Source organism: Eupeodes corollae, chromosome 2, assembly GCF_945859685.1.
Source record: "Eupeodes corollae chromosome 2, idEupCoro1.1, whole genome shotgun sequence".
Classification (NCBI taxonomy): domain Eukaryota; kingdom Metazoa; phylum Arthropoda; class Insecta; order Diptera; family Syrphidae; genus Eupeodes; species Eupeodes corollae.
In genome coordinates, this window is record NC_079148.1 from 87855279 (window position 1) to 87870772 (window position 15494).

Genomic DNA, 15494 nt, shown 5'->3' on the forward strand with positions numbered 1-15494 from the left:
TTTTAAAACAATATTTCACGAACTAATAACACTAGCGACTAGTAATAAAATGTATATTATAATTTGACGTGATACTCAATGGATATAATTTTGAAAGAAATTCAATTATTTTATATTTTTTATCAAAAAAATAATTCTCACCTCGAATATTTTACGAACATAAAATTATTTCATCTTCAAAATAATTTTATGGAACGGAGAATACAGTTTTGTACACCTGGTTAAATTTTTAGTTCACGATGTCGGATGTTGAATGCGATTACAATCATCAATTGGGATGTTTACAAAAATAACAAACCGAGACAATAAAGAGGATGGGATGCGACCAACACTGACAACTTCCTATCCCGTCTGTAGATTTGTCTTGCTTACAAATTTGTCTATATGTAGCAATTTTTACCAAATTTGCGTACTATTTTTCGTAGATTTTATTTTATTGATATCGAAAATAATATTTTCTGTGAAATAAAATAAGTTTGAAAACAATATTTCTTATAAAATAAAATATATTATATATATTTTAGGTGTAAAATTTTCCAGGTGTTTTTGATTTATAAAAAAACGGTTAATTGGATTTTTCTCCAAAAATGTACTTGTTTTGTATCACATTACAATATATTATATACAATTTATTTAAAATCTAGCGTCATTAGTTCATGAGATATTTAGGGTTAACCAAAATGTTCCCCTTTTTTTTAAACTGCTATGGTAAAAAACCACGCATGCAATTTTCTTGAGAGCCCTTTCTGCATCTTTTTGCCTTATTATCTGTATAACAAAATTATTTGAAGTCGATATCTCTTCTGGTTCTTGAGCTATGGACGACGAAAAAACTTCGCGAAACGGACTTACGAACTTACTTACACACGCACGCAGAGATATCTTTTTTAAAAATCTTTTATTTCGACTCTAGGGACCTTGAAACGTCGAGAAAAGTGAAAATTTTCAATTTGACAAATCCTATGAGAAGTTGAAACAAAATTTTAAAAGTTGGTAGAAGTTGATTGTCGACTTAAACATCTATTTAAAAACTAAAGATGTTTTATTTTAAATCAATTTCATCTTATAAAAATAAAGTTTTCAACATGCATTCAAATTTTGGGAAAAATCAAACTAACGTAACAAAAACATTACTAAAACTTGGTAAAAATCGATTTTCGATTCAAATGTCTTTTTTTCCAAAATTAAAAATAATGGCTTCAAACTAATGGCATCTAATAGAAAATATTGTTTTCAACATTCAGTAAAATGTTTATAAAAATCCAACAGTCTGTGATTTGTTCATAAAAATAAAAATCTACAAAAAATAGTGCTCATATTCGATATCTAATCCATATCTCGTGAACAAATGAAGTTAATTAATCTGTATTTGTTTCAAAAAATATTACTAAAATTGGTATACATAAATTAATTTTCGAATAAAAATCTTGTTAACTAAAATATTAATAGTAGTTTTTAGTTAATTTTTTTTTAATTCAGTTGACACATTTTTTTACAAAAACTGATAAAATGGTTTTCAACTTTAAATTGACTCCAAATTATTTATCTCGCACAAAGTGTTGTTATTAACATTTAAGTTTTAAGCAAAACCAATCGACAGACGAAATGAGAAGTTATCAGGGAGGGTCGCATCCCAGACTCTTTAAGTTTTACGTTTTTTTGCAACTAAAATATATTCTTAAAACTTTAAATAGCTTTTCAAAAAATTGTAAAATTTCAACTTCGGGCCGAATTTTGGAGTATATTGAAACAAATTTGAATTCCATTAACTCTCAATCAAGATTTATCAATTTCATATAACCCTTACCCGTGAAAACTATAGCTGAGGTGAAATCAATGATTTCCAACGTTACTTCCTAGACTACTACAATTCAACTCTTAACAAAATTGCCCATTGCCCCTGCGCTGCCTGGCAGTACTGTTGCTTTGCTGGTGCTGTTATGGTACGTAGAGGGTACATGTTTTGTATATTATTGTTGGTATACATTTATTTTTGTGGTAGATTCGCAGAGTTGACGCCGGCTATGAGGTAGCAGCAGCTGGTGGTTTCTTTCAATTATTGAACGAGAACGACAAATAGTTGCTCTTAGTATCTGAACGTAGATAGATAGGTATAGAACTTGGTGTGCCTCAAGCCTATTATCCTTCGACATCGCTTAGTCGAAAGCAGTCTTGTGAATTTAACCTACTCGTACCATTAATGTTTTGAATTCTGTGTTCTTATCTCAACTTGTCAATAGTAAGTGAATTATAAAATTAAATCCAACCAAAGTCACAAAACGATTGACGTGTAAATTATACGAGATGCAATGCGATTCATCATCAATTTATTTGATTGATTGATAGTTCACGATGTCGAATGTTGGATGTGATTGTGATGTGATGTGAAGTGAATTAAGATACATGCATTTGTTTTCGACAAAAATGTGTATCAATTTCAAAGTTAAGAAGAAATATCGCGAATACAAATATTTAGGATTATACAATCATCAATTGGTTACGTAAAATGCCTTGGAACTGTTTATGCAGCTCGGATAAAGAAAGACACAAGCTTGAGATAAGTGCTCCGATTTTAAATGTAAGTACAATGTATGTGCATACATATGTTTATGTATGTATCTTCTTCCTTTTCTTTTTTTTATTTTAAAAAATTGACCTAGGTCCAGTTTCGACCCACGTTTTGTTTATGTTATGTTTGTATTTTGGGAAAAACATCTTTAGGTTCTTATCGTTATCAGTAGAAGCGCAAAGAAGCTTGTAATGTATCTGTTGAGTTTATTAGGCAATACACATGTAACTCTGTATGTGTCAACATATTCTATTAATTAGTTTTGTTTAAATAATCTAACAGTGATTGTTACGAAAACTAAAAGAAGAGCACCGGAAAAATAATGTACAATAATTAAAATTACAAATACAGATGTGTTTTTTAGTTGGTGTGCTATGACAAACAAAAAAACTTGGCATGTAATTGCAATTGCCTCACATCTGACCATTCCCAAATACAACCTTTCAACTCAGATATATTTTTGATGTTACAATTGATTTTCGGTTTGACAAATTACCTAAGCATTTGTTCCAATTTGTTGTCTTTCAAAGTTAAAATGGCTTTGGTGCCACTTTGTGTACAGTAAGTATGTTTTTAATAAACTAATAACATTTGTTTTTTTTCTTCATATATTTCTTCAAAGGATTGAAATGTCCTGAATCCGAATTGCGCCTTAAAATTTGTCCATGACATCATATTTTAAACATAAATTGTTACGAATTTATAAATGTACACATCCTCAGGGACCTTAACAATTGATTTTGAAAGTCGGAATTAGAGCCGTCAAAAACCTTAGAAAAAATAAAATTTGAATGGCATCTAAATAACCTCGTTGGCCATTGAATTTAATGTCTCAAACTATGGATTCCTTCATAAAAAATGTACAAGTATGTTTAAGGATATAAGCTGTAAAATACGTGCACAACACTTTGTCATGGGCGGTTTCTGCACTTGTTTTTAATGACACTCCTTTTGTAAGCTCGATATTCACAAATCCACTAGACCAGATACATAGCATCACTTCTATTATTCTACGGAGTTGTTCTTCATAGCTGGAAAAACCACTGCGTAAGCTTTTTTCATCTATCCTACTGTAGTCCATCTAAAGCATTTGTCAATCTGATTAATGTCGAGCTTACGAAATATATTGAAGAACGAAAGCTTCTTAATAACCGGCACTATGGCTTTCATAGCAAAAGGTTCACTGGAGATCGCATGTTTTGTCTTACTGAACATATGAACAAATTTTTATATCGTTGTGAAGAAAGTAAGTTAATTAGACTTGATATTTCAAAGGCATTTGATAGAGTTTGGCATCAAGCTCTCTTATCGAAAAAGCGTACATTTGGTATTGATGAATCTCTTCTTTGCTGGGTAAGAAATTACCTTTCAGATCGTTAAATTCAAGTAGTATTGTTGAAACTGGTATCGACAAATTAAACGCAGGTGAACTACAGGGTTCCGTTTTGTCTTCGACACTCTTTCTTATTTTTATAAATGATATTTTGTCTGAAACTTCTAACCCACTAAATTGTTTCGCTGATGACAATACCCTCAGCTTTGCATATTCGCTTTTAGATTCGAATCCCTTGGATGTTGACTAATAACGGCAGCGTTTAAAAAGATCATTAAATTCTGATCTTGACAGCATTGTGCAATGGGGAATCAAAAACAGTTTGGAATTTAATGCTTCGAAAACTCAATGCTGTCTACTGTCTCAAAAGTATAATTCTCTATCAATCCATCACAAAAGATTGTACTAAGTGTTAAGGTTTTCTTCGACGAAGTAAGAAAAGTATTACTCCTTCTGATCTTTTAGTAGTTTTCAAAGGTTTTTTCGTTTAAAACTAGAGTACAATGTGGTCCGGTGCCAAAATAACGTGCTTGAATCTTTTGTATAGAATTGAAAAGAGAGCTCTAAAATGATACCGAGACATTTTATTCTCTTAAAAACCACCGCAAGGTCTCATGCCTTTAATTGTTTTGTCGCTATTTTTATACAAAATGTTGTGTTCCTCCCCTAAACATTTCAACCGTAATACCTGTACTTCTAGGAAAGTTTATCAATTTACCCTTGAGCCAAATTTCGGACGTACTGTTAAGTACAAGGATTATTTCTTTAGGCGCTCAACACGAATGTGAAATGCTTCAGTAGGCGCACTGTTAAGTACAAGGATTATTTCTTTAGGCGCACAACACGAATGTGAAATACTTCAGTAGGCGCAATATTTCTTACTCATTACAATGTGCAGACATTAAAAACCAATCTCCTTTCTAACCCTATTCTTTTTACCTAATTGCTCGCACTGTGTCTAATCATTATAAGGGCATTCATCACCCCTTTAATCTAGGCTTTATATAAAAAATAATCATGGATAAAAGATGATCTACAGTGAATAAACCCGCCCTAGGTTTACTTAAATTGATTCTAAGAAAAATGAGAAAATTAAATTCACTTTATACGGGTTGTATAAAATGTAAAAATAAAATGAAGACAAGTTCAAAAACACGGTTTTTTAACGCATTATGAAATTATAATCAAATCAAATACATTGGACTACCTCCCTCCTTAACTACCTTCAACACTTAATATTAAAATTGTACATAAACAGTATTTTTCCTTTCCTTACTGTCCACCTATATTATGACTTTAAAAAATAACAAAAGGAATTTATTAATTTTATAAATATTAACTTTTTTTAAATTCAATAGTTTCCTTTGTGTCAATTCAAAAGCTTTTGCCGATAGTACAGACTCCAATCCCATAATATAATTAAATTATTAGATATAAAAATTCAATAAATAAATCTTTTTCTTTGCCATGTTAGGATTTTAGAATTTATGTCACAATTTGCCGATAATGCGTACCTACTACCTTAACAACTCCCAGTCTAGCGGTTTCCCATAAGTACCGCGTATGAATTTATAATGTAAATGTTCCCTTCTGTCAATGTTGGTTGCGCGGTACTCGCTACAGCAACGGAAGTTTACAATTAGACGCAATTTTTAAGTTGTAAAAGCGCAAAGCAAAATCAGATTCAATGATCATGAAAATAGGACAGTAGTCAACAGTAGCCGATTGCGTGTGTGACTCTTTGTCGTTTAGGAACTAGCTGTAGGTTGTGGACATTTGCAATTACAATTTGGCTTGAACGTGATTTGGAATAATGTGATGGATTTAATAGTTAGACTCTGCTTTGATGATTTTATTGTAATTAAAAATAATAATATTAATAAATATACATACTTTTGTATTATTATTTCGTTTTTTTTTGTTTTAAATGTACTCACATATATATATAATTTGCAAATCCTTAAAGGGTTATGGTTAAAGGGAGGAACCGACGCAACATTAGTCTTAAAGTTCTGACTTTTGAAATGGGATGAAAAAAAAGTTAGATACCATTCTTGTGAAGTATAGTCTTTTTTCTTTATTTTATATTCCATATTTATTGTATATTCTTTTTTCTTAATGTAAATGTCTTGATAATATTATTATGTATCGTTTTTAATTAATTAATAATTAAGATTTATCTTATCCTTATCTTTTCCATAACATTCTTGATGTGCGGTTGAAAAAAGGATATTTAAACTTGATACGCGTTGTCAATCGTTGTAGTTGAGCTTAAAACATCTCTTAAAAAGAAATCATAAATTTTACCAAATCGAAAAAACTCACATAAACATTTATTAAGTTAAAATTAAATTGGGTGGCCCAACAGTCCGTTGAGAACTAGGTCCTACTTACCACTCTCAACCATTCCTGTGTGTGAGTACTGTTGTCAGAGATGGAGGAGTCCTACAGTTATAAGCCGAATCCGAACGCCTAATTTTAAGAAAGCACTTTACATGACAAGAATTACTCTTGGAGAATATGACAATTTCTCGCAAGAGGCAGTACCCGTGAAAATAACTTTAAATGGCATAGGCAGGGATCAAACCCTAGACCTCTGGCATTACAGTCCAATTCACTAACCACTAACATTTATACTTCTTTAAAAATGGGAAAGTCAAACTTTAAACCAGTAATGTCTTTACTCAATTATATAAGTACATACCTTAAACCCATATTGCACATAAATGTATGCAGCTATTTATATAAAGCATATTTATCCAGGTCTGTTGCAAAACTATTTTTGTAATTTAAGAGGCACCTAACTACATGCCTAACCTACCTAACACAAAAACCACAGCAGTGACATTGACTGAGCTAAATGATGATATATGTATTTTTAGGTCTATTTCGACTGAGTAGTTTGGAGGTACTTGGTAGGTACTACAATTAAAAGAAATTCGAAAAGAAAATTGTAAAATAATAGGTATAATCTTTTAGCTCGTTTTCACAATGAAAGTTTAAGAAATGTTATACGAGATAATGTCGCTCCTCTTACTCGTACTTGCATATTCACTTTAGGCTCTTGTACTCTTAAAGTAAATAAATATATAAACCTTTAGACATAGGTCATGTAGTAAATATTATTTTAAAATGTTGTTAAGTATAGAAAACGAGTTGTTTTTTTTTCAATAAAAAAATACGTCTGTACCTATAAAATGTAGAATTCACATTCGTTGAAAAGACACTGGGCAGGTTCAGACAACATAAGGGACTTCATTTGGAGTCAACTGCATTCTAGAATGTTGACTGTAACTAGTTAGTTTTTCAAGTGTCATAAACTTCAAACTTGGAATTTTGCTTCACTTAATTTACCTTCAGTTAATCTCTACCAAAAACATAATCGTCTACAAAAATAGTTTTTGCACTATGAACTTAAAGTAGAATTTTGTGAAGTAAAGTTCTGATTTTGAAATTCATGAAAAACTAACTAGTTGCCTTGGTCAAAATGTACGTTCAAAGAGTGAAGTTGACTGCAAATTAAGTCCCTTATGTTGCATGAACTTGCCCATTATTCTTGACAAACTTTTCAGTCGACTTTCCAATTAAGTTGTCTTAATTTGAAGACAATTTTTTGGCAGATGGCAAATGCGTTGCCAGAAACTTTCCTTACTTTCAAGTCCATAATGTCGTCTGAACCTGCCCACTTAAAAGCAGATTGTAGGAAATATGATGGTCCATATAAATATGAAGATAAACATCTTTACCTTTGTTTTCTTACACAATGGCGAATCTAGGGAGGGGATCGTAAGTGTCGTGAGATTATTTTTTCTACATTTCGTAGGAATTCCCTTGAATTCAAAATTTATCGTATTAATGGATATAACACATATAATATTTGTAATAACTTATTTTTTCCATATAAAAATAAAATTTGTACTGCTTTAAACTTTGGTTGTAAAAGCACTACTTTTAAATGAACGCTAGGCCAAGAATATAATATGAATCGGAAATCAAACCCTATTCCAATCACGCAGCACAAAAGCATTATCTTTTGACCAATGGACGATCCAGGGAAGGGATCACATGAGCCATAAAGTTTAAGTAAAGATTTCATCCAGATTTGTTAGTAATTGAAAGATTTAGTAATTTAACGACATTAACCAAAACGCAGTTTGCTGTCAAAATAAACTAAAATGTGTATTTCCACACAATTAAGAATTTGAAAAAAATTAAGTAATGCTTTAATTTATTTTCATAAGATTCTGAGAGAAATATCAAATATTCAGGTTCATAGAAAGAAACCTTGAATAATATTAAGTTGCCTTTAAATTCCTAAAACTCTTCAATTCCATCTTGCGACCTATAAGAACTATAAAGCAATTGTAAAAAAATTCGAAGATTTTAGTCAAACATGACATTAGGATGGTAGAAAAGTCGAACGAGCAGGTCACCCGATTCCGTATGTCCGTCTGTCTGTTCTGACCCATACAGCACAAAGCATTGTGACTTCAAATTTGGAAATTAAAATTTTGAGTCGATTCGCGTTAGGTATTTTTTCATTTTTGTTTAAGGCTAAAAATAAAAGCAAATTTGTTGGTAAAAAATCGACAAACCGATAGATTTTTTTAATATATTCTGGAAAGGTTGACGCAAAACAGTAATTTTTTAGAATTTGTTTTCTACCATCTGCTCCAATCTAAGTGTTGTTTCCTGTTTTATTTTTCTACGAAAAAAGATTACGTTTTTCTGTCAAACTTTCTTATTTGTTCGGTTTTTGCATCTATATTTCTTTCATTTGCTTTATTCGCATATATAAAAATGCCAACAAGAACAAAATATATAGTTTTTATAAAAAACTACATTTCAACACAATTTCTACCACTTGTGCCTGAAATGTACCAAAAACCCTATAAACTATTTTATTTTAGCTCTAACATTTGCATATTTAGAAAACTGTCGGAGTCTTAGAACGTTTTCATATGCAGGGATCCGCCCAAATTAAATAGTTAGACCATATGTTGCTCAAGAACAGTGTTCTAAAATAATCGCATGGATAAAGTTGTCACTTTAGACCTCGAAATATATAAATAAGGTTAAGATACACATTATGTTATTTTAATTTGTTCAACCTAGAGAACATTAAAGACCATTTTTAAGCGGTGCTCAAAAAATTATCTTTATGTTGGGTGTGAACCCTCCTAATTAAAAGTCTGGATCCGCCCTTGGGCATACATTATAATATTATCTTTCTAATGTAGGTAAAAATCTTATAGGGACTTTAAATGTTTCTGTATCTTTCCAATCAGTTGCAATTTCAAGTGCAAGAACATAACATTTAGTCCCAACGAATGAGTTTAAAATGTCCTCTTATGAACTTCCTGATACAATTACAGAGGAGAGTGGGCATTTTTGTATGATCCGTTTCAATTTTGATGAGTCGCATATCATTAGAAAGGCATTTTGACGTACATTCACGCCTATTGTGGCGGTTGTCTGGATTAGCTATATTTTAAGGAGTTATTCCTCCTCAGAACTTGCTTACTGAAGCCGCCGAACGGACAATATAGAAGTAATAAGTGTTTGAGAGTTATAGTATAAATACACTAGTTTTTCATTTCTGATCAGGTTTTATGCTTGTAGTAATAACCAACTACAACCCCCTCTCCTTCTACCTCAGCAGAATGCTAAATCAACATGTTTTAGATTAGGTTATAACTGTTTTAAGAAAATACATCATATATATATAGTATATATACAAGGTTAAATATGTAAAATAATTAAATAAATTAGGTGGCGCAACGTTGAACACTAGGGCCTAGTGGCTTATAACTCTCAACCATTTCTGTGTGCGAGTTATGTTCTCAGGGAAGGAGGGGACCTATAGTTTTATACAGACCTACAGTTAAATATATACAAAAAGAAAAAAACACTTAACTATAGTTATCTATGATAATGGTATCGAGGAAGGCAGCTTAAGGATCAAAACCTCTGGCTACTCAAGCACTTTTTAACATTTTTATTTAATACAGAACAGACTTTTCTCATAGCAATCTGGGCCGGGTTGAGGGGAGGGCAACCGGGCCTCGGGGCCTCCACAAATGGGTACCCCACTATTCAAACTAGTAAAAATCTTTTCCTTTGATATGTATTTTTGTTTTGCTTTTCTTACCCTTACCTGCAGCCTACAATACTTTGTACATAAATGATTATTTAATTATATTAATCTTAAATTACAGAAATCATTGATCTATTATATTTGTTCATTCCAATATGGCAATCAGTGAAATATTAATATCTCAAATGGCCCTGATAAGAAGCACTTTCAATTCACTGCCCATCCTGAGGGAGTACCCCAATCTCTTAGCGACTGAGTGGGATGGTACTTTCTCGCAAGCTCGGACGTTGGGTATTCGATTCGATGCTGAAAATTTGCACGCTGCAGCAAAGGCATTATAGAAAGTGTATCCGAAAGCCTAGTCCTGGTAATGATTTGGTTCAATTTGTGTCTTTGAATGACTCATACAAAAAGGAAAAGAACAACGGAACAGATCAATCGCTGGAACTATTTTACTACCAAATTCTCGAAAATCAAAATTTCAGAGCTACATTTCCAAACCTCGAAATTGCAATATGAACGTATTTCGTTTTGATGGTAACAAATTGCACTGGAGAGCGCTCATTTTCAAAAATGAAAATTATAAAAAAAGGCTTCGAACCACGATGGGACAAGACCGTATATCGAAGCTTTCTCTCCTGAGCATTGATCAACAATTTTTTGGCGAAAAAAGCTCGAAAGGTTACGTTCGTTAGCCCTAAAATTTAATTTCAGATAATTCTTTTTTCCGTTTATATTTATATATACATTTTTTTTTCAACACTAAAGGAATCTACTTGGTTTCACAATAAAATGGTTTACTTTATTTTTAAAATAATTTGGGGTGAAGGGGCCTTCGATCCTTTATTGCCCCGAGGCCTCTGGACCTCTAAATCTAGCCCTGGTAGCAATCATACCCTTCCCACCTTAAACAGGCATACACACAAAGCTTCGTTTAAAGACAAAAATACGGTAGGACCTACTAATAAAAATAATACTACAGGGTACACCATCTAACGTTTTTTTCAACTAGTGCTTATTTAGCTCATGTCTGATTTGACAGATAATTAGATTTATCCTTCCGCTGAGCAAATATGGTTGTGTATACGCTTGAACAATGCTGGGTATATAAACAATCAAAATTGTCGCATTTGGGACACAGAAAATCCGCACGAATGCATTGAAAAGCCGATACACCCAAAACGAGTCACTGTTTTGTGCGGATTCGGTCCGGAGCAGAGGCATGTTTGGGACATTTTTCTTCGAAAATGAGCAAGGAGTGGCCGTTACCGCCAATGGCGAGCGTTATCGGGCCATGTTAAAGGAAATTTTGTTCACGAAAGGAGGAGGAGAATATTGGCAACATTTGGTTTCAACAGAACGGGCGCGGCGGTTATTTGTCAGACCCTATATTAGTCAAATCTCTTGACAGATCGTCTGTCAATAAGTGGCGTTGGTATCTTCCTGTGGTACAGGCGTCACCGACACATCACACAGTTACGATTTTCATGTTCCATTTTGAGTAGCAAAGCAATCAATCCAGTGTTTTAGCAGATGATAACGTTTACAGTGAGTAACAGAGTCCAGTAGGGTCGCAGGGTTCAAGAATGAAAATAACAGAGAAAACTTAAACATCAGCGAAAGGTCGTCACGAGCGCAATACGCACTGAACGGACGACCGTGGCATCGGGGTTGACAGGTATACAACCCGAGTACATATGTCTCCAAATGTACTTAGATTTCAGAGTTCAGCGGGGATTAAAATGCCCATTGCCCTTTACGATGAGACAGACTTTTAAATGTAAATTTAGTAACAGATTTGTAAAGCGTAGGTTTTGGAACTTGAGATGAGAGGGTACAGATTTCCTTCTAGCGAGTTCATATCTTTTCAGAAGTGGGTGTTAATACATTTGTCATAGCTTTTAAAAAAACTGAAGTAAATCGTCAGCCACAAATAAAATGTAGTAGGAAAAGTAGTTTAACATTTATTTGCACTAAAAACAATTTCCAAATCGATTTTTTGTTCATTAATGTTAACTTAAATGACCAAAAAGGTACTACATAACATTATGTCATGATAAGTAAATATCTATAGACATACTTAAATGAAGGGGAGAACAAACAAATAATGTGAAACAAGAGTCCAATTTAGCTAGGCCTTAACACAGCCGGCCGGCGCGGCGATGAGTGGACATGCCTGCCGCTCCCACATTGATCAACACCATCGATTAAAAGTCATACCTATAATAAAGGAAAACCCAAAAATACAGAGGGCACTTCCTATAATTAGGACAGACAGAGGGTGTCTCGGTTCCTCATCCTCATGTGGTGTGGCATCAAACTCTCTTCAATATTATATTGAAACGTGCGCCATATCGTGCAATTTCAAAATTAAATTCAACTGCTGGATTCTTATAGTTTATGAATGTATGTTTTTTTTCTGAAATTTCCATTTTTAATTTTATATCTATGTACATTGTACAAACATACAATTCAGAAACAAGTATTATATTTTAAATGTCAAATTAACGAGTTTAGACGGTCTCGTTTTTGGTGGAAGATAAAAAGTCAACAATTTTGGACAATGTTTAATTTTGCTTAAATTAATTTGGTTTGAATGGAACTGACGAACGAGATATTTTATGTCAAGTTTTAAGTTAAACAGTTTCAAAGTACACACCTGTGTATATTATTGTAGCAAAGTATTGCAGCGTAATTTAATTTAAACTCGAAAGTAGAATATCCTAAAAATCTTACTTGATGGACAGCTTTGAGTTTATGGCAACATAAGCCAAGAGAAACTGATGATGCTTTAAAGTAAATAAAACTTGATTTCTTTAATGCAACTCTACTCTTCGTACTATATAATTTAGGCCCTGCAATAATGTGTTGGTTTTGAAATTAGATTATAAGGGGGATGTTTCGTATGATTTTTGTTTGTTTTTAGTAGCCGAACCTCGTGGTATGGGTTCATTATTAGTGGCATGACTTAGAGCTATTCCCTTAATTTTTGTTGTTTTTAAAAATTAAATGATTTTAGGTTAACCTGATGTGATGATCGGTTCCGCCTGGCGTTTCTTTCAAGGGTTTGTACATTGTTTAATTAATGTTATAGCTGTAAAAATAATAGTAAAATATATCGGATAAGGGATAATGGTTTAAAATACTAGTGTATTGAATGTTAAAGTTCTTTTCAAAAATAAAACACAAACACGTGTGACATTTTTGTTTCAGCTAAAGTAATTACAAATTTCTTCAACCTGCATGCTATAGGCATAAGAGAAATGAATTACTATAATAGTTATATGAAGTTAAGAAAATACGTGTTTCAATTTACATTATTGTGTTTTCTAATGTTTAGCGATACGCTATCAGCGTTTGGAATATTAAGGTCGTTGAGAAGTTATCTGAATTATTTAATTCTAACTCTTAGAATGTAATTTATAATCTTACTATTTTTAATAAATATTTATTTGTGTACATAGTACATCTCTTACACTACCTTTGCTATACAACTTTTACAGCTTGTGGGCAACTGAGCATTTGCTTAGAAATGCAACGATTTTTCATGGAAAAAAATCGAAAATACTTACAAAAAACTAATTTTTTGTATGTCTATAAATTTTTCAATTTGCGTTTATACATTTTTTTGTATGGCGTTACTTAGAGCTTTTTAATAAAATAAAACGTTTCTCATTTCAATTTCATAAAAAATGATGACGTAATCAAATATTATTGAGACAATATAAGAGCTTATGTAGACAAAAAATTATTTGAATCGGTTGATAGATAAAAGTAAAATATCGGTTATATTTTGGAGAAAATTAATTTTCGACTTTTGACCAAAAACTACTCTTATTTTTAGTCTTAAAAAAATGAAAAAAAAACCTTACGTGAATCGGCTAAACATTTATTTCCTATTTTGAAGTCAATCGACCCAATGAGTTGGACTGTAAGGGCAATGACAGACATATAGACAGAAGGACGGAATCCCGACCCACTTTTTCGACTTTTCTACTATGGCGACGATTAAAATCTCCAGTTCTAAATTTTCAACGAATTCAAAACTTGCCATATAGTTCCTCTATGGCTTAGGTACGTAGAAGGCGTATCCTACCCTAAAATGTTAAATTATCCAACAATATTTTGCGTATTTATTTATTTATTTTTGTATTTCTAATATAAACAAATACAAATTGGATGAATGAAATTATTTTGAAGTCAATGTTTTCTATTATTCACGAGATATTGAGAACCGAACATTAATTTTTACCAATTTGGCGTACTATTTTTTGTAGATTTTAATTTATTATGACTGTTAGATTTTTATAAAAAATTATTAAATGTTGAAAACAATATTTTTTAAAAAATAGAATTAATTTGAAGCCTTCTTAAATTTTTGAAAACATATTTGAGTCGAAAATCAAGTTTTACGAACTTTTATTAATTTTTTGTGTATATTTTTATTTTTTGTAAAAAAAAAAACTGTCAATTCGATGTATCTCAAAATGTTACCAAATATTGAAAACAATATTGCTTATAAGATAAAATAAATTGAAAGCCATAATCTCAATTTTTTTAAAAGGTATTTGAGTCAACTTTGAGTAGTGTTTTTTTTAGGTTTTTATTTTTTATTAAAAAAAACTGTCAATTCGATTTTTCTCAAAATTTTTCCAAATATAAAAAAAGATATTCTTCTTTGCACGAAATTGTTTTGGAGATAAAATCGTTTCTTATTCGTAAAATTTTCGAGGTGATACATTTTTTTTTCAGTTTATAAAAAACCGTTAATTGGATTTTTTATCCAAAAATATACTTGTTTGGTATCACGTTGCAAAATAAAATATAAAATTCAATTTAAGTCTCTAGCGTCATTGGTTCATGAGATATTTAGGGTTACCAACATTTTCACCTTTTTTTAAACTGCTATGGTAAGAAAACCACGCACGCAATTTTCTTGAGAGCCCTTTCTGCATCTTTCTGCCTTATTGTCTGTATAACACAATTTCATTTGAAGTCGATATCTCTTCTGGTTCTTGAGCTATGGACGACGAAAAAAAAGTACAGACATCTTTCTAAAAGTCTTTTATTTCGACTCTAGGGACCTTGAAACGTCGATAAATGTCAAAATTTTCAATTCGACAAATCGGAACAATTACTATAACTTTCTATGGGAAGTTAAAAATCAAATATATGACAAAAGTCCATAACCTAAAGATGACAAAAAAAAACTAGGCTTGCCTACTTATACCCTGGCTTTATTGGAAGGTTGCCTGGATTAAAGAGGTGGCTCTACGGAGTAAATATTCAGTTATCTGTTTGTATTTAAGTTTGGTGTCAAATTAAAGGTAATTTAACTCTCGCTCGAACAATATAGGGTGGCCTAACCAAAACCTGGAATAACCCATTGTTGCCTTCATGTCAAGTGTTAAGTCTTTGGTAAGTGTAGAAAATGTATACCATGTGTTATTTAGTCGGTTTTTCGGTAAAATGGCAGGTTATTAAATTATCTGTCT

The 15494-nt window shown here is 31.8% G+C and overlaps 1 protein-coding gene across 8 annotated transcripts in view; it reads left to right on the forward strand.

Moving 5' to 3' along the window:
* The first annotated feature begins 2094 nt into the window (after positions 1-2094).
* Positions 2095-15494, forward strand: part of LOC129947202 (tensin-1) — a 179481-nt gene continuing 166081 nt past the window's right edge. For 5 of the 8 annotated variants that reach the window (XM_056057661.1, XM_056057662.1, XM_056057667.1 and 2 more), the window contains exon 1: positions 2096-2578. In XM_056057661.1, the coding sequence (XP_055913636.1) occupies positions 2507-2578 (72 nt within the window). In that variant the 5' untranslated portion in view covers positions 2096-2506. Of the gene's footprint in view, positions 2579-15494 lie in introns of all 8 variants that reach the window. The other 3 variants (XM_056057659.1, XM_056057660.1, XM_056057666.1) reach the window with 1 other exon arrangement.